Here is a 20949-nt window from a genome sequence, read left to right as displayed (position 1 = left end):
ATTTCTAATATCGTAAATCATATATTTAATTTTGGGAACAATAGTTATGTACAGAAAAAATAAATATTAAGAGGTTATAAAACAACCTTAAATATGTAAAAAAACAAATAACAAAACTGGACAGATGTAAAGAATACATGGCTTAAAAAGTTTAGATGAAAAATCAGTACTAAGACAGATAGAGAAAGGTAAAATATTCAAATTAAATAATCATAAATGCAAAAGTATCCTATTTGATTACAATAAAAACAATATCTTGCCAGAATAAAAAAAACTAAAGTACAGCTATAATTTAACAGGTTTAGAATTTTAACAGTTTTAAAACAACTTGGAGGCACTCTTTTAAAAATTGTAAAATTAACAATTTCTTCATTATTTCTCAGTGAAGTTACAACTGATAACAAGCCTGTAAAATTTGGGTTGTGGAATGGTTTTCAACTTTTGATAATTGATTCCTACTTATTTTATAGTGCTGAATCTGAAAAAATTCATTTTTCTCCATCACGTCAGGATTTTTTGCACATCACAAATTTCAAACTTTGTAAAAAGTTGAACAATTGCGAAAATGTGATACTATAAAATAGACATAACTTTTTTTTTTTATAATAAATTAATATAATATATTCACTTTTTTGGCTTATACTATGCATTCTTTTAACTAAACAACTGAGTGGTCTGAAAAGGATGGCAAGGGGGGTAGGGTTGCAATGACAAAACAGTGAGAGAGTTGGCTCTTGATTGCTCAGTGAATGCATAGAGTCGACAGTTTGGCTGACAGGTTGTGACAAGACTTAACAAGATGTAACATGTTTATTGGCAGCTATCGAGGACATTCACGTACTGTGCAATTACTATCACTGCTGTTTTAACTATCAGTGTGCGTAAATCGAGTTTTTTCTGTTCTCTGTGATCAAATGTTGGTGGAAAATATATTTTCAGGCCATAAAGCAAACTGTCTGTTTTCAAAATTGCTTCAAGAGGCTGCAAAACTCTGCAGATATTTTTATTACATTTGTGGCGAGTTAATCGTGCAAAGGCAAAACAGAAATATAATAAGTTTCATTTGACAAGTGTACCTCACATATTTCGGAGTGAAAATAGGAAATTAGGACAAAACTTGGGCACTCCACTATGTTTTACCTGTGGAGCTTTTAAAGATGTAGTAACCAAGTTTCTGGGCAATAAGAAGAATCTGAACTTTAAATCAATCTTTGAGAATACGAAGTACAAAAATTTACGCTGTTCCATGAGCTTGAAAGTTCACTTCCTAAATTCACATGTAGACTATTTTCCTGAAAACCTGGGTGCCATTAGCAAAGAGGTGGGTGGCATATCTCATCAGGGCATGAAAGAAACAGAAAGGGGGTATCAAGGAAAATGGACTACTATAATGATGGCGGACTATTGGTGGATGTTGTATTGAGAACTTTATAGAGAACATAGAAGGAAAAGTGCAAAGTAGAGTATAGTCTGTCCAAAGAAACTTTGACATATGGAATAAAATAAAGTATTTTGACACATGTAAAGTATTTTACATAGTTTGTCATTAAGAGAGGGAGTGGTTTCCAAACGCATGAACTACCTCATAAAAATTAATTTAAAAATGCACTATAACAGAAGTTAGGCTTTGTCATTACTTTGTGGCAATTGTCATTAGAAATTAATGAATCAATGACTTCCCCCCACCCATCTCTTCAGGCCACTCAACGTTTTAGCTATAAGAATACATAGTATAAGCCAAAAAAGTGAATATATTACATTAATTTATTAATAAAAAAAACCTTTTATATCTATTTTATTGTATCACATTTTCATAATCTTTCAAATTTTTAAATTTGCGAAAAATCCTTACTTGATGGAAAAAATGAAGGTTATTTTGTGATTCGGTGCTAAAAAATATATAAGAATCAATTATAAAAAACTAAAAAACACAATCATTGCAGGCTTGTGCAATTTAGGTAGAAAGATTTCACACAATAATTATACTTAGAATAATGTCATAAAATATAAAAAGTATATTTGTGGCTATTCATAGACAAATGCCATTTAAATGTAAGCAAGTTTTTTCAAGCACCAGAATACATGGAGAACTACATTATCAATCTGCGTGGTAAAGGATGTCATGAATTTTGTAGTCCAAGATATACTCCAGTCCTGAATAAAAATAATAACTGTGATCACACAAAAACTTTTTAAAAAGAGTTAAGTGTATATTTTGCATTGAAAATTCTTAATTAGTACAAGAATTCCTTACATCCCAACCTCAATAATGTTTTGAGAAAATTGTTAACCTTACTTAGTAATCACCAGAAGAGTTATTAAAAAAATCAAACATTACTACTTTGATATGGACCAAAAACAAATTTTAATATGTTGCATTGTTGGGATTAAGTTTCAAAGTGAAATTTTTTTCAACTCTTAACAACAGAGATGGCTGGTTTTAATTGTATAATATTTCTATTTTTGTTAAATTCCATAGGTTAGATTTAATTGCTGTCTTATTTAATTTTTTCACAAGTAAATTAAGTGTAAAATTGCATTATGAGCAATCTTAAAAAAGGAGAGTAAATAAATAAATTTATTAAATTAAAAGTAAACAAATGCATTAAAATTTTATTTTGTTCTTACTATCTACACATGCAAGATAAGTAGTCTTAGTAAGCTCTTTTACAACGCATAACTTTTTTTGGGTAAATGAACTGCTGAATCTGAATATTCATAGAAAATAGTCACAAGATTACAAGCATGTATTGTCTGTTGAGGTGAAAAGATTACAAGCATATATTGTCTGTTGAGGAGGTGACCAATTGTTTACCTGACATTAAACAATCCCAAAAATGACTGTGCCTACATTGAGCTTTCTGGGTAAAGTGTTAACAGTTTCGACTTATCTTTTCACTGAGTTACATATATAACTACAAGTCAGATTTGCTAAGCCCACTTAAATTCATGTGATATTCAGCCTAGCATGTAACACATTCATTCTGTTCTATATACAGATTTCCTACATAGTGAATGTAACTCTTAGAAAAAACAATTTAAATTAATGCTTCTGTAATTCTGAGCAATTATTCCCCCAACCTCAATTTTTCCCATATTGCAATATGTTATATTAAGAGGTCAACATGAACATGAAACAAGAGAAAAAATTTGCCAGAATGTTCGTGTATAATGTGAATGAGCAGCTGAAGATAACAACAAGGGCAATGTCCATGTTTGGTTGAGATAACCAAATAAATATATATTTATAAATTTATATTATAAACAAATCTAAAAGTATAACTATAATCAAACCAAACTTAACCTACGCTTGCTAGTCAAGGTTAGCGAGTGTAGGTTGTTTGGTTAGATTATATTTATAATTATATTGGTAACATTCCGACAAGTTTTTTCCCTTGTTTCATCTTCATGTTGACCTCTAATATAACATATTGCAATATGTGAAAAATTGTGGTTGGAGGAATAATTGCTCAGAATTACCAATGCCTATTTTACATACGGTTTTTAGTCGTATCAGAAAGAATAGTGAAAACAAACTAATTTGTCTCTACTACTGAAAAACAATGAACTACAAGTAATACATCTTCTAAGGGCATTAGCAGCCATCAAGGAGTATGCTTTGATTAGCTATCAGAATATACTATTTGAACTTTCCTTTGTCAAAATGGATAAAATATTTGAGATACTGCTTCAAGTTGAATTCTTATTAATCATTACCAAAAATACCTTTAATTTAATTAATTGTTTAATCAGGCATAAATACTTTACTAAGTTCTTGAAAGTTAACTGATCACTACAGTTTGTGATGCAGTCTTTTAAACAGAACATTAAAGAATTATGTATAAATAAATAATAAAAATAAATAAATGAAATTCAACTACAAATAAAACAAAATTAAATATTTAAAAAAGGGCCCATGGGACAACCAAATTTCTACTCACTGAACAATAAATACATAATTTCCTAGCTAATACAAAGAAATCTATAGGCCTAGAAAAAATATTACAAAATATCCAACAATAAAATCCTTTTCTGTCTATAACAGGACCACAATTCTGTTTTTTTTTTGGTAAGATTGTTGGTCATATTTCATTTCATCAAACAAATACTGATGAAATTTATCTATAATTAAATTAAAGCTATCTGAAATTAAATGCAATTCTGGCCAAATTGCCTTGATTTAATCGTTGCTGCAAAACAATATCATACTTTATTACAAAAAAACATATTTATTGTCTACTAAAACGCTACCTACTGTTTACCTAAACTGGAAAGCTAAATATTCCACTGAAAGTAAAAATAAGTAAACCGTAGTTTATTTTTTTTGATGAGACAATTTTTTATATTAAAGGCGAAAACAAATGCCTAACCTTAATATTTGTGAGGATTAAGTCACATCTACAAATAAGAAAAATTGTCTTATAACGGTACGAGAATGTCGACCGACACGATACCTAAAAGCAACAACAATATAAACAATATTATAGGTTTCACGTTATTAATTTTATCGGGTAGTAAATCAAATTATCGTAACTAAAATAGGATAATTATATTCGATTTAATAAGAAAATTATCGTTACTTATTCCGTAAATAGTCAATTACAAATGTATCGACATAATTTTGTGTTCACAAACACCGATCTAACGTTACTACGGGACATATTAATTACTTATGTTGTAAACAAATACGTGTCTACGGAATAATTATCTACACTAATGCTATTTAATACTTTTATATGTAAATATAAGATGGTATATACGAAGAAACACACTTAAAAGCAGAATCAAATCAATTAATTTATATAAAGAAAAATAATTTCTAACCTCGACCGAAACGCAAGCCTTAATTTTAGAAGACAGAGGTATGCAATCTCTAGATGAATGTTCTAAACCGAAAATCGGCAATATAGTTCCATCACACTTTAAACAAAGCCGGCATACTTCATTTATATTATATAAATCTATATCTCCACTCATTTTACAGATCAATATAAACACTAAATAGCCTTTACAACCCAATATCCATCAAAAACCTTCCCCTACGTCGTCCATTTTAGATTCACTCGTGTCTTGTCCTACTTCGTTAAAGCTTTCTCACAAAAAGTCAATAAGATGTCCTCGGTGAACTCTTATAAAAAAAAAAGCCATCAGATGTGAACGACTTAATACCTACCAGTTAGATTTAACAAATACGTTATTTTTAAGAATTAAATAAACAATAAAACAGAAAAAGTTTCTTATTCCGTAAGCAAATCGGACGTTTCCAACGCGGTTAAATTTAAAAATACGTTAAAAAGAATTCTCGTAATACAGTTATAAGTTCAAAATGGATATTTACAATCGTGATATGTTACGGTCGTAACAAATTTTTTAGAACTCTAATATACAGAAGCAAAACGTGCACATTCATTTAGTTCTTTTGACTGTAAAACGTTACTTTAAATGTTAATTTGATTAATATGATATTTGTAGGTAAACATTTTAAATGTAATGCCATCCAATTAATGTCCAAAAAAAAAAACGAAGTAAATATTTAGTAAGCATTTACTAGGGCATTAAGTGTTATAGTGTCTTAAAACTGAGAAAATTATTAAAGTATAAAATAATATTTAACCGAAAATAGTGGGTGGAAAAGTTGTTTTGTGAACAAAAATAACAAAAACACAAATTATGAACAAAAACTGTTTCTAGTTAATCAGTTTTTTATGTACAGCTAACTAAAATTATGAAATAAGTTTATAGTAAATTTAGTTCCTGTGACAACTGTCAAGAAAATTTCAACACTGAAATATAATTGCACATTTTAATTCACATCTACATTTACAGATGAGTAGTAGGTCTGTGCCTTACAACTGAAGGTTAAAGATTTGATTTCTGATCACATGTGTGATTTTTCACATGTTACAAAAAATTCATTATCAATTACTCACAGTAACTGTCACTGTAGAAATAAATAAATAACCATGTTACATAAAATACAAAATATAATCAAAAATACATCTAATAAAAGTATATAAAATTATAATATACATAAACTAAAAATCACCCAAAATTGGCAGTGTTAACTGGAAAAAGGTTTCACTGTTGCTTTCAAAACAAAAAAGCACAAGATTATGAAACAAATTAATGAAAGACACATTAATAAATGTGGCTCAGAATATGCAACTTATATTACTGCTATTATATAGAGAAAACTGGAAACATAAATCACCTACAGGTAGAAAAAATACATAAAAGCACAATATAAAACATACAGGTAGAAGAAATGCATAAAAGCGCAATATAAAACATATTTTTACTAATACTGTATAGAAAATGGGCATATACAGAAATATTAACAATAATTTCCAAATTTTATTCATAATAGCCAAAGCTACAAATTCAGGATGCTTAAATAATACTAAAAATTAACAGAAGCAACATATTTAATTTAAAAACTCAACAGACAAGCACTGTTCGGTCAAGGGATTTATACTTACTTAGACAAGTGTCATAAGCAACATCACTGAGTAGTAATAGTTCCAAAAAGATTTTTGGATTGCATATTTCTTATAGATAAAAAGTAGTTGTATTTTTAATTAGTTAAAAAATCAATCAGTTTTGGGTAACTTAGTTGCCAAATTTCATAATGGTGATTTACAAATAGAATAATAAAAGCATTATAACACAAGTACCACTCAAGTATAATTTCCTTACCCCAAGAGGAGTCTTTTTTACGATTCAAAGTATATATATTACTTTATGAAAAGTCTTTTCATACTCAATTAGTATTTTTATGACAAACATATGAGGAATGTTGTAAAATTTAAATAAAAAATAATATCTCAATAAAAGCCAAAATCAGGCATTATAATATGGTTATTAAACCAAAAGACCCGTATACATCAGAATGCATCTTTATTTTAAAATCAGGTGAAATAAATATAAAGAAAAAAAGAAATGAAAATCTTGATAAATATTCTAGGCAAACAGGTGAAAATGAATACAACTCAGAAGAAAAAAACTTTACAAATACAAGGAAACTGAGAAAATATAAAATTCCATCAGAAAAAAAACAAATTCTTTGGCTACCTGATGAGATTGATTGATAATAAGCACACAAAACAAATCTTCAGCCACATTTGCCACGAAAAGAATAGAATCAATGGATCTCGATGGTCCAAAAAACCTAAAAGAAATGAAAATTCTGTTAAAAAATATTACAATGAAAAAAGTAAAGTAAATCTATAAAATAAAACAAACATACCAATAATTTTTTATATTCCAGTTTCACATTGAATGAAAATTATTTTTATTTGTGTAAAAATTATTACTGTTCAGTCTTATTCCATTCTTTTGTTGTTTTGTTACAGTGTTCTCTGTATTTAAAAAAAAATTTCATCTTCAATGCTGTGTTTAATTTTCAACATTTCTTGGTCTGTATGACCTGCACCTAATAATGTATATCGATCTCTTCGTTCTTTTAATTTTTTTTCTCTTCTTTTTCTAAATTCTTCATTTGTAATCAGTGCATTTCTGGGTCTTCTAGCACGTGCTTTTGATTTTTCAGTTTTTACTTCATTTTTTATTTCTTCTTCTTTTGGTTTGCATTTACATAAAGCTACTAATGTTTTGCAAAATTCTTGTGTTTTTTTTTGCATTGATTCTACACACTCTTTTTGCTTACTTTCAGAGTTTTCAATTACAATATTTTGTATAGGTTTTGAATAAACGGTTTTGTTACTTACTGATGTTTTTGAATCGTCAGCTATTGCCCATTTAGCTTTATTGTTGATTTTAGAAGTTTCGACTAAACTTTGTACAAAGTTATCTTTATGTTCTTGTGTGTAATCTGATTTGTCCACTGGGTTGTCTTATAATATTTATTCTTTCTTTGGGATCTTTACCACAGTGATTTTTGGTGTTAAATCTGTTCCAAGTAATGAATACCACCAGGCTGCCCATGGAGAATGTTCTCTATACTTAAATAATACATTTTTTGGTTTACATTTTTTACATAAATTTCTATCCTTCGTCTTGTTTTTCTATGAGCCTTTACTGGTTTATCAACTTGTGAGTTACTGGTTTCACACCTGATCTTAATTTTACATGCACTCTTTTCATCCATCTTAGTATTATAAGTTATACTTTTATTTGTGTTATCATTTATATTTTGATTTTTATGAAAATCTTTGTTTTCTAAAGTATGAAACTGTTTTTCATCCTTGTTTGTACCATCTGGCTGTAGATTTTTTTTATCATAATTTTTAATATTGTTATTCGATTTCTTTTCTTCACTACATGACTGGACCATGATTTTTTTTTTCAGTAGCTGTTTCTTGTTGCGTTGTCATTGTTCTACAGTTTTTATTTTCTCCAGTAATCTCATTTGTCATTCAGATTTGTCCATTCTCATTTGTCATAGTCCATTCTCATTTGTCATAATAAATGACAGAATGACAAATGAGAATGAACAAAAGATAGCTGTGTTTTTAATAATTTATTTTAAAAAAATAATAAAAATTGATGAATCTTTATTTTCTACAATTTGCAGGTGTTTTCATCCTTGGTTTTACCATCTGTATGTAAATATTATATCAGCATTTTTTCAATACTGACATGGGATTTATTTTTTCTTAAGATGAAAAAAAGAAATCCCATAGTAATAAAAGAAATCCTAAAAAAAAGAAATCTTCACGTGTAGAAAATAAAGATTCATAAATTTTTATTATTTAAAAAAAAAAAAAAATTAAAAACACAGCTGTTTTTTGTTTGTTTACATATAACAATGAAAAGCTATTAGAAGGTGAGAATAAATCTTTAGTTACAGTAGAATACACTGATTAAATTTAGAGACAAATAATGTAATTTTTCCTGTTGGCCTCAAAATTATTTTATGATAATATTTAAAATGTTTTACAATAAAAAATTATACATAGTGCATTGAATGAAAAATTTAATTTTAATGGTTAAATTTTGTTATTATGAGCAAAATAAAATTACTATCACAGGTATGTTCAAAAATTTTTAATAAATACAAATATTTTTGCTTTTAACAATACTACTTATATATTCCTGTTCATAAAATACAAATTAAAAATTAATGAAAATTAATTATGTAATGAGAATATTGAAACAATCAAGAGTTCAAGATTTAAATAACTAGAATACTAAGTGTACTGTTATATTATTTTGGATCATTTACTTCATTTAAAAAGAATTTATCATATTCATTCATTATTTTTTACCCAAGTTCTGATATAAGGATAAATAGTACAAGTTAGAGTAAGGCATTCTATAAGATTAGTTTATATGTGACTAAAAAAAACTAAATATACATCACTAGTTAATTCTGCAGCTTTCACATTCATATTTGAACTATAAATTAAAACATATCCATTATAGAATAACTTTATCATTAAACATTCCCATTATTCATTCTACTTTGGAATAATTAGGAAGCTCAATAATAAAACTTAACTGAATAAGATTTTAGTAAGGGTTGTAAATTAATTTATATATAATAACTTTTAGTGTCTTATAAGTCATTAAAACATCCTGTTATATTCTTGGTTGTATGAAAACTTTTCATTGTATTGATCATTCTCTTCTGAATGAAAATTTAAATGGAGTCTAGAAAAATGCTAAGTAATTTAAACTTGAGAACAGAAAACAAACTCAGTTTTCTGAACTGCTCAGTGTACTGTGGAAATTATATTGAAGTCTTTAAGAATAAATTTTAGGTCTATTTTTCTTGACTGTATTAATGACCAACCACAAAATTTAGATAAAAATTTACTCATTATTTTATAAGGAAAATAAAGTTGTCTCATCAAAAACTGAAAAAAGTTTAATTCATATTATTTTTCAAGGAAAGCAAAGTTGTATTTTAACTTGATCTTTTGAAATTTTAGCAGTTGTGTATTTGTGATGAATTTAGAGCAAACATGCTTTCTGATTTTAATGACATTTTATAATAAACCCCTTGCTATTAGGTATAACAGTATATGTATGATGATTTTTTATAAAATTGTTTTTAAACTGCGGCAGATATTTCTCTTCAAATGGGTGGAAGGATTTATTCAATGAAGTTTCCATTGTGAAGCCGTCAACATTTGGTCTCCCATCACTCTTTATGCGATCTATTCCTGATGTCACACACACTTTCCAATTTATATCAGACTGGCTAGGTATTGGATATAATTTTTAGGTTTTACTCAATTTTTAATGCTTAATCTCCAAGATCATTCTAATATTACCGTCCAGCATTTCTTAGTACACTGCTTAAATATTACTTAATTATGTATGTTTTTACAAACTTATTATTTTTTTTGTTTTCCTTTTGGCCACCTTATTCACAAAACAAAATTGAAAAAAGACAAAAAAAATACAATGAAAACATTGGCATATAGTAAAGTGTAAGACATTGATTTCATTGCATCAGTACTGATATTGCTAACACAGTAAAATTATTTTTGACACTGGCACTAACTAAACATTCCAGAATCAATTCAGTTTTCTTTGTTACATTTTAGGGATATTTTTTAATTCAACACAAAATGGACAAGATCTATTGATTACAAAATTACTAGTTGTGGAAAACAAATCTAGGAAATTTAAAGTATCTGAATAGATATTTGAAAATTCTGGGAAGATTGTATCTTTTAATCATATTTCTTCAGTAAAAAATACATTTACTTAAAGTGGTCAATAGAGTTATGAATATTCCTCATTACTGATAAGTAATAGGCAATCACTTTTATCTATTATCAATTGATAGTTGATAAGGCATCAATTTGATGCCTTATCTTCTGGTCAAAGCAGGCATAAGAGTTCCTGTCACCCACTTAAAAGCTCAGAATTATTCATTCGTGAGTGATTACCTGAGAATGAAGTAAATAAGTTAGAACTGTATTCTGATCAGTACATAATAATGCATTATATAGATCAGATTGTAAGTTGATTTCTATAGAGCAAGATTGTTAGGAATGAAGCCAACATCACCATCATGGATAGTTCCTTTTGGAATTGGAGCTGTTTCCGCTTCTGTTCACAACATTCATAAGTTTTCAAACTTATTGGCTTATTCAGTTCTTTTAGACACTTCAGTAGTATTTACAACACGTTTTAATCTTTCTTTTGCAGGGATTGATAATGAAAGTGCCTACAGAAATAAACTAGCTTAATCAGAAATAATTTCATTTCATTTACATTAACTTCTTTTGTTTATTGATTTTCTTTGTCTAATGTAGAAATTTTATAGACTTATATGGAAACATTCTCCCTCTATGAATCATGAGACCTTGCCAATGGTGAGGGGGCTTAAGTGCTCAGTGATACAGAGTAGCTGGACCGAAGGTGCAACCATATCGGAGAGGTATCTGTTGAGAGCCGACTAAGGAATGAGGACATCAGCTCTTTCAGTAATTGTTAAGGGCGTAGGTCAGGACGACTTAAGCGGCCATATCAACATCACTCAATCCTCTTGATTACTGTGCAGCTGAAAGCAATGGAAAACTATAGCTGCTTTTTTTCCAACAAAATGTAGCTCTCTGCATTTTCATATAACAAAGATGGAGGCGCCTTCCTTGGTAAAATATTCCAGAGGTAAACTAGTCCCCTGTTTGGATCTCTGTGTGGGGACTATTAAGGAAAGGGTCACCAGAAAATTAAAAAATAACATTCTACGAGTCTGAGCGTGGAATGTTTTAGTCAGGTGATTTTAGAATAATTAACTCAGTTTCAAATAATGGGCAGGCAGGAAGGAATAGGTTTCGTAATGAACAAGAAGATAGGGAAGAAAGTAGAGTATTTCAAAATGCATAGCAATAGAATCATTGTAATAAGGATAAAATCAAAACCTAAACAGACGACGATTGTTAACTTCTATGTGTCTACAAGTGCCCATGATGATAATGATGAGGTAGTGTGTATATGAAGAAATTGACGAAGCAATTAAATACATAAAAGGGGATGAAAATTTAATAATAGTGGATCGGAATGCAAGCATAGGAAAAGGCAAGGAAGGAAATATAGTAGGTGAATACGAGCTGGGCAAAAGGAATAAAAAAGGATACTGACTTAAGAGTTTTGCACGAAGCATAATTTAATAATTGCCAACACCCACTTCAAAAATTATAATAGAAGAATATACACATAGAAAAAGCCAGGTGATACTGCAAGGTATCAGATAGATTATATCATGGTTAAGCAAAGCTGTAGAAATCAACTCGTAAACTGCAAAGCTTACCCTAGAGCAGACATTGTTAGCAACCATAATTTAGTGATAATGAAATGTATATTGTGGTTTAAAAAACTGAAGAAAAGGTGTCAGATGAATCTGTGAAATTTAGAGAAGCTTGAGGAAAAGGAGGTAAAGATTTTTGAGGAGGACATCACAAGAGGTCTGAGTAAAAAAAAAAGGTAGAAAATGTAGAAGAAGAATGGGAGAATGTTAAAAAGGAAATTCTTAAATCAGCAGAAGCGAACTTAGGTGGAACAAAGAGAATTGGTAGAAAACCTTGGATTTCAGACTATATATTGCAGCTGATGGATGAACGTAGAAAATATAAGAATGCTAGTGATGAAGAAGGTAAAAGGAACTATCGACAATTAAGAATACTATAAACAGGAAGTGCAAACTAGCGAAAGAAGAGTGAATTAAAGAAAAGTGTTCAGAAGTGGAAAGAGAAATGAACATTGGTAATATAGATGGAGGATACAGGAAAGTTAAGGAAAATTTTGGGGTACATAAATTAAAATCTAATAATGTGTTAAACAAAGATGATACGCTGATATATAATACGAAAGGCAAAGTCGATAGATGGGTGGAATATGTTAAGTTATACAGAGGAAATGAATTAGAAAATGGTGTTATAGAGGAACAAGAGGAAGTCGAAGAGGATGAAAGGGGAGAAATAGAGGAGAAAGGGGAGATCTGAATTTAAGGAAGCATTAAAAGATTTGAACAGCAGAAAGGCTCCTGGAATAGATGCAATACCTGTAGAATTACTGCACAGTGCAGGTGAGGAAGCGATAGATAGATTATACAAACTGGTGTGTAATATTTATGAAAAAGAGGAAGTTTGGTCAGACTTCAAAAAGTGTTATAGTCATGATACCAAAGAATGCAGGAGCAGATAAATGTGTAAAATACAATTAGCTTAACTAGTCATGCATAAAAAATCTTAACTAGAATTCTATACAAAAGAATTGAGAGGAGAGTGGAAGAAGTGTTAGGAGAAGGCCAATCTGGTTTCAGGAAAATTATAGATAGGGATAAGGGAAGCAATTTTAAGGCTCAGATTAATTATAGAAGGAAGATTAAAGAAAAACAAACCAACATACTTGGCATTTATACACTTAGAAAAGGCATTCAACAACGTGGACTGGAATAAAATATTCAGCATTTTAAAAAATTAGGATTCAAATACAGAGATAGAACGATTGTTAACATTTACAGGAACCAAACAGCAACAGTAATAATTTAAGAACATAAGAAAGAAGCCGTAATAAGAAAGTGAGTCTGACAAGGATGTTCCCTATCCCCGTTACTTTTTAATCTTTACATAGAACTAGCAGTTAATAATGTTGAAAACAATTTAGATCCAGAGGAACAGTACAAGGTGAAAAGATAAAGATGCTATGATTTGCTAAGGTATAGTAATTATAGCTAAGTAAAAAAGATTTAGAAGGAACAATGAACAGCATGGATGAAGTCCTATGCAAGAACTACCGCATGAAAATAAACAAGAACAAAACGAATGTAATGAAATGTAGTAGAAACAATGACGATTGACCACTGAATATAAAAATAGGAAGAGAAAAGATTATGGAGGTAGAAGAATTTTGTTATTTGGGAAGTAGAATTACTAAAGATGGACGAAGCAGGAGTGATATTCAGTAGGAAATATAATTTGTTTACATCAAAAATTTATTTAAATGTCAGGAAAAGATTTTTGAAGGTATATGTTTGGAGCGTAGCTTTATATGGAAGTGAAACTTGGATGATCAGAGTACCTGAGAAGAAAAGATTAGAAGCTTTTGAAATGTAGTGCTATAGGAGAATGCTAAAAATCAGATGGGTGGATAAAGTGACAAATGAAGAGGTGTTGCGGCAAATCGATGAAGAAAGAAGCATTTGGAAAAATATAGTTAAAAGAAGATACAGACTTATAGGCCACATATTAAGGCATCCTGGAATAATTGCTTTAATATTGGAGGGACAGGTAGAAGGGAAAAATTGTGCAGGCAGGCAACGTTTGGAATATGTAAAACAAATTGTTAGGGATGTAGGATGTAGGAGGTATACCAAAATGAAACAACTAGCACTAGAGAGGGAATCTTGGAGAACTGCATCAAACCAGTAAAATGACTGAAGACAAAAAAAACATGGAAATATTAAAAAAGTTTAACTATTTAATTTATGTTAGTTGCTTAACTTTTTTAATATTTACCAACAAACAAAAAACGATTAAAACATTAATACTCATTTAAAAAACAGTAAGTTGTTAAGTTGTTACTTAGTGTGTATGCATGCGATTTATCACAGATTCAGTTACAGTAAATATTATTTCTATATATAAATAAAAATAATACAATAGAATTTCTTTATATTATTATAAGAGGGAAAGTTAGAGGTATCTTTTATGATATAGCTTAAATGGACCATGGCAATAAACATTTGATTTATTTTATTAATGTAATTGTTTATTTTGACTGTGTTACTATGTTAACACAGGGAGCTATGATCGCTCCCTGTGTATGATGTAAGGTTTGCAACTAACCTGCCAGTTTAAAACATATACTGCATATGAGGCTTCCTTTTCATTGAAAATTTGATAACAATATTCTTTAACATTAAAATTATTTTTTTTTTAAATTATGAAAAAAATTTGCAGCCATGTGAGGATTTTCATTTAAAAGTCCACATTATAGTAAATCCTTAATTCAACCTGTTAGTTTGTTAATGCATTTTCAGAAAATATTTTTATATGAAAAATTTTTAAACTATAACAGAGTAATGATTACACCATACACTGACCCTTAGTTGCAAATTTTAAGAGTAAAAATATAACATTTTTCAGGCGCTTTTCATGTCATTTATTTAAAATTATTCTTTAAATGAAAGATCAAATTAAATAATTTATAAATGAAAATTTTTCAAATATCATGCTGTAACTTGTTACATTCTTATTCCTGTCATCTCTTTATATGACTCTTGATACTGTTATGAAAAAGTATAAACTTTCCCACTTTTTAATATTTTTATTTGTAAAATTATTTTATTTATTACAAAATCTAGTCAATAATATATGAAAACCAAATTAGTATGGGTGTTAGGAAAAAAATAGTATGGATGTTTTACACATCTGTGTCATATTGAAGAAATGTGGAAAACTTACCTTGATTATATAAAAAACAGAATAAAAAGCAGAAAATGTATTGAGCTAAAACTCACCATATTTAATTTAATCATCATAAGAGAATCATAAATTAGAAATCATCTAAAAGACCAAAATATCTTCTCAAAATCTAAAGCTAGACAGCTATTTTGATTGTTCTAATTTATTTCAAAAACTATATTATCACAGATTTTTGTTTTAAAAAGAAAGTACAGTATGTTTATTTTAAATAAAAGATTGTTTTTTGTTTAAACTGTTTCAGATGATATGTAATGTTGCTAAATGGTCACTTGAAAAATATAATTTATTTCACAAAAATAAAAACACTGAAATAGTTATTGTTGCTAAAACTACACACGATAAAGAAATACATCACAGTCAAGTAAAAATATGATTATCAATTTTAATACATATAAATAAATCTAGTTTTTAATTAAGAGTATGGCTAAGTCAATCGTGAAACAAATAATATTCATTTATAACTTGCTCATAATTTTCAATATTTTATACAAAAATTGCTTGCATTATAACATTTTCTATTTTTTTTACATATAGATGAGCATTTCATTTGCTAAATATGTTATTCCTTAATATTCATATTTTTATATATTTCTGTAAAATGAAATCATGCTTTAGAAATATTAGGTCCTTGGAAAAAAAAATTTAGTTAGGATACAAATGAAAAATCCCATATCTTATTGAATCCATACCTGTTTTTTTCTGGATTATAACAATAAATTTCAGGGTGAATTTGGTTTCTATAACCAATCTATATGACTTAGGAAACAGTGAATCAATATTTTCCAAAAAGACACAAACTACTTTAACAGTAATTAAATTAGTAAGTTGAGTGGGATACAGTTTGACTTAGCTGCTACAAAAAGCATCTCTCTTCTCCAGGTTATAGTATAAAAATATTAATCTATTTCTATTGTGACAATATTAAAATAATGACCTTATAATTACTTTATGATTTTTTTAAAAACATATTTAGTAATAATCAAACTAACAAATCCATTTTATGATATTTTAGAATTATTAAATATAAAATGAATCGCTTTAAAAACATAAACTTCTTCTTGTAAAGGACCTTTTGATCTGAATTACCAGCATCTTCTTCATTCTAGTTTTCAGTAGAGCTGATGTTAATGGGATCCATTTTAAAAAGGCTAGAAAAAACTCTTAGGAATAAAAATCTCAACACATTTGAAGAGCATTAAATGTGAACACAAAATCAAATCGCATTAAATGAAAAACAAAACATTGAAGATTGAATGTATTCTTCTAACTTACCACTTTAAGGGTAGCCTATGTAGCATGTTCCAGTATATTTCTTCTTCTGTTTGGTCTATATTTCAGATATAATGGTCTTGAATTTTAACTAACTTAATGATCTTTAACAGAGAAGGACACTTACTCATTTTGATTGAATATATTACACTGGTCAACATAAAATTTGGAACTGAAAAGGGAGTAAGTGTTCTGTTTAATATTGTATATACTGAATCTGAATATATATTCCAAAAAACCCATCTTGTAACATTAAGTTACAGCCCCTTAAAATTATTTGTTCAAAAACAAATTATTATTAAACATTATTTGTACATTATATGTATTAAACAATACAAATTGTTTGTACAAACAGTACTAACTTATTTGTATGCAAACATACAGATGAATTTTTGCTTATTCACATCTGATTTATATTATGATGCATGCTGTAGACCTACGAGGTCTGTAAATACAGTAATGAGACTAGATTTCTGGCAGCCAAAGTGGCAACACTGTAAATTTATAGTAAATATATGGTTATATGAACAGCTGATTTATTTAAGGTAATAATATTTTTTGTCTATTGTTGCCACATGAGACATAAACAAACTTTTTGTGAAATGAGATTTGTTGTGCGTTACAAAAATGAATATACTAATTATGAGCAATGTTGTGCAATCAAGTTTTATGTTAAACTCTGTGAGAATGCTACTGAAACTTTTTAAAAATTGAAAAGGATGTATGGAGATGATGATCTTGTCACAAGCCCGAGTTTTTAGGTGGTTTAAAGCATTTTCAGATGACCGGGAATTAGATGCAAACAATCCATGCTCTGGAAGACTGTTATGTCAAAAAGTGACGACAACATTAAGCGAATCAGAGTTTGTACGGTACGACTAGCGATTAAATGTCAGAATGATTGCAAAACAATTGAATTTGAATCATATCACAGTCCATCAAATTTTGACAAATGAATTGGACATGAAAAACGTTTATGCAAAATTGGTCCCAAAAAACCTTACTGTTGAACAGAAAGTAATAGGGTGGAAGTGTGCCGCGATCTTCTAGGGTGAATTGAAACTGATCCTGATTTTCCAAAAATGTTATTACTGGTGATGAATCTTGAATATTGACGCAGAAACAAAACACCAGAGCAAGGAGTGGCACACTTCAAACTCACCACATCCCAAAAAAGCAAAAATGAGCAAAAAAAAAATTAAAACTATGCTAATTTGTTTCTTTGATAATAATGGCATTGTCCATAAGGAGTTTTTACCTACATGACAGGCTGTAAATCAATATGTTTATTGAGAAATTCTTGAAAGACTGCTAAATAGAGTTGCCCGCATGAGACCAGCCATCAAAGACAACTGGATGCTGCATTGTTACACTGCACTCTCAATTAATGAGTTTTGAACAAAGAAAAACATTCCTGTAGTTCAACTACCTTATTCACCTGAGAGTTCCTGCAACTTTTTTCTGTTCCCAACTTTAAAAAAAGACCTCAAAGGAGGACACAATTTTGGGAACAGCAGAAAACATAAAAAAAATTTCTGTTTCTGAGGTCCAACACAGCTAAAAAGAGTGGGAAAACCATTTGAAGCATTGAGTTGCTTCCCAAGAGAACTATTTCGAGGGTGATAAAGAGTCCATGTATAATTGGATTGTAAATAAAAAGTTTTTCTGAACCAGTCTCATTACTTTATTTACAGACCTCGTATATTTGATACATACAATTTTCTTCAGTATGGAGTACAAAATTTAGTGAACGATTTTTATGACAGAAGAACTTTGGTGTATTATTTTGTTGAACATAAAGATTTGTTAGGTTGTGTGTGCACATACATGTGTGTGTGTGTGTGTGTGTGTGTGTGTGTGTGTGTGTGTGTGTGTGTGTGTGTGTATGTGTGTGTGTTTTTTTTTTTTTTTTTTTTTTTATATAGCGAAGGAAATTCTTTTACGAATCTCTGTCTTAGATGTTTTGCCTGGTATGTCGGACTCAAACATTAACTTAAAGGTGACTTGTTAATGCTAATACCGACTAAAACCTCCGCTATCCTCTGAGCTCTGATCCCCCACGGTATCCGCCGTTAGGCATTACTTCGCGGGGGGGGGGGAGGATTTAGCTACTGCTCTTCCTTCTGGTAGCTAAGATGTTATTACTTCTTTCTTCTAGATGTTGTGGTCCTTTGCTCTTTTTCTTTCGATGGAACGCAGGTCTGTAAGGACGTCTGTTGCAAACGTGCTTATTGCGTTCCATGCGGCTTTTGACGACAACATTGCTTCTATTAGTGTCTCAGGTTGGATACTTTGATGTAAGATGTTTTCGAGTTGATCACGCTGTGGATAAAATCGTGGGCACACAAAGAAAACATGCTCTGCATCTTCATTGACTCCTGGGCAGGACGGGCACTCTGGAGAATTATCGTGCTTGAAGCGGTGTAAGTATTCTCGAAAGCAGCCATGTCCTGATAACATCTGCGTTAGATAGTAGTTGACCTCACCGTGATTACGATTCAGCCAAAAGTCAATCCGTGGTATGAGACGGTGTGTCCACCTGCCTTTCACGGCAACATCCCACTGTAGCTGCCAACGTGCGATGCTTTTCTGTCGCTCTTCTGTCTTGAGTTCTTCAGCACTCAGTAAGGTTGACGTCTTCCGATGGTAAAGGTTGCGTCGTTCTTCAGCTAGAACTCTAAGAGGCAGAGTTCCGGAAATGACACAAACTGCTTCCTCAGACACTGTGCGGAAAGCGCTTGCGACTCGTAATGCACTCATACGATATATCGGTCCCGCCTTTCTCCACGAATCTTGCGTCTCTAGTGCGTCAGCCCAAATAGATATTCCGTAAGTGAGCACCGATGTTACTACTGATGACAATAGTAGCCTTCTGCTCTGCTTTGGGCCTCCGACGTTCGGCATCAATCGTGCGAGACAAGCTCTCACTACTGACGCTTTCGTACAGACGTGTTCTACTTGCTGCTTGAAGTTGAGTCGGGCATCAAGCATCACTCTCAGATATTGTATATGAGGTTGTGATGTAATTTCTTGGTCACCGACGTTTAGCTTAATTGTTTCAACTTTTTTTCGGCTGGTAATAAGCACTGCTTCGGTCTTCTGCTTGGCCAGTTGAAGGTTAACTGTATCCATCCACTGGTTGATCTTCTCAAAAGTAATGTCAAACAGCTGTTGAATCTCGTCGAGGTGCTTGGCGACGATCACTGCGGCAACATCATCCGCATATGCTACCAGTTTGACACATCTTGGAAACTTCAATCTCAGGAGCCCGTCATACATGATATTCCACAAAAGTGGACCGAGAACAGAGCCCTGTGGCACACCACCGGTTATATCATACTCTTTCGGACCAATCTTTGTATCGTACTTCAGCACTCTATCTGTAAAATAGCTAATCACTAGTCTGCGAAGATATACTGGCACGTTTTTCTCGTCGAGAGCTTGCATGATGCAGTCCCAATTAGCGGAATTGAAAGCATTTTTGATGTCTAAGGCAGCAACCAGGCAGTACTTCTTCGTTCCACCCTACCATCTAGTTCCTGCGATCGCCTCCTTGGCCGTATTGACAACCAGGTTGATCGCGTCCAGGGTTGATCGTCCTTTCCGGAATCCATACTGGTTATCTGCCAGGAGTGTGTCAACCACTGCATCTATTCGCTGATGGATGATACGCTCAAATATCTTACCCGCCGTATCTAGCATGCAGAGTGGTCTGTAAGATGACGGTTCTTCTGGCGGTTTCTTCCCTTTAGGTAACAGTACTAACCGTTGCTGTTTCCACTTACGAGGAAACGTCCCCTCCTTGAGGCATGCGTTGTACGCGTCTAGAAATAATGCTAGTGCTGCCTTTATGATGGTTTTCAAGGCTATATTCGGGATTCCGTCCAATCCCGGCGCTTTATTATTTCCTACACGATTACAGACCTCCAGCAACTCTTCTTCAGTGACAGGTGGAATGTCGTCTAGTTCGCCTGGCGTTAACTGATAATCGAGACTGTGTTGCTGTGGAAACAGCGCAGTGACGATTTTCTGAAGGAGCTGAGGACACGTAGGTGACGGCATTTGTTGTTTCTTCAGGTGGGTCATGACCACTTTATAAGGCCTGCCCCACACGTCTTTGTCCACCTCGTATATGAGCTCTTTCCAGCATCTTCCTTTGCTCTCTTTTATGGCCTTATTGAGTTCACGACGAGCTTTTTTATACTCTGCAATCAGCACTGCAGAGTTGGGTCGTTGATAGCCACGCTGAGATAATCTTCTTTTTCTATGACACTCT

At 30.9% G+C, this 20949-nt stretch overlaps 1 protein-coding gene across 1 annotated transcript in view; it reads right to left on the bottom strand.

Annotated features, from left to right (window-relative positions):
• LOC142324096 (uncharacterized) overlaps positions 1–5123 on the bottom strand; it is a 32520-nt gene extending 27397 nt beyond the window's left edge. Inside the window, exon 1 of the mRNA XM_075364743.1 lies at positions 4825–5123. Coding sequence (XP_075220858.1) covers positions 4825–4977 — 153 coding nt within the window. The 5' untranslated portion in view covers positions 4978–5123. The remainder of the gene's footprint in view (positions 1–4824) is intronic.
• Between the last annotated feature and the right edge of the window lie 15826 nt (positions 5124–20949).

This window comes from Lycorma delicatula, chromosome 4 (assembly GCF_047948215.1).
Source record: "Lycorma delicatula isolate Av1 chromosome 4, ASM4794821v1, whole genome shotgun sequence".
NCBI lineage: Eukaryota > Metazoa > Arthropoda > Insecta > Hemiptera > Fulgoridae > Lycorma > Lycorma delicatula.
The sequence above is the reverse complement of the archived record's forward strand: the minus strand, read 5'-3'. Positions and strand labels throughout refer to the sequence as shown.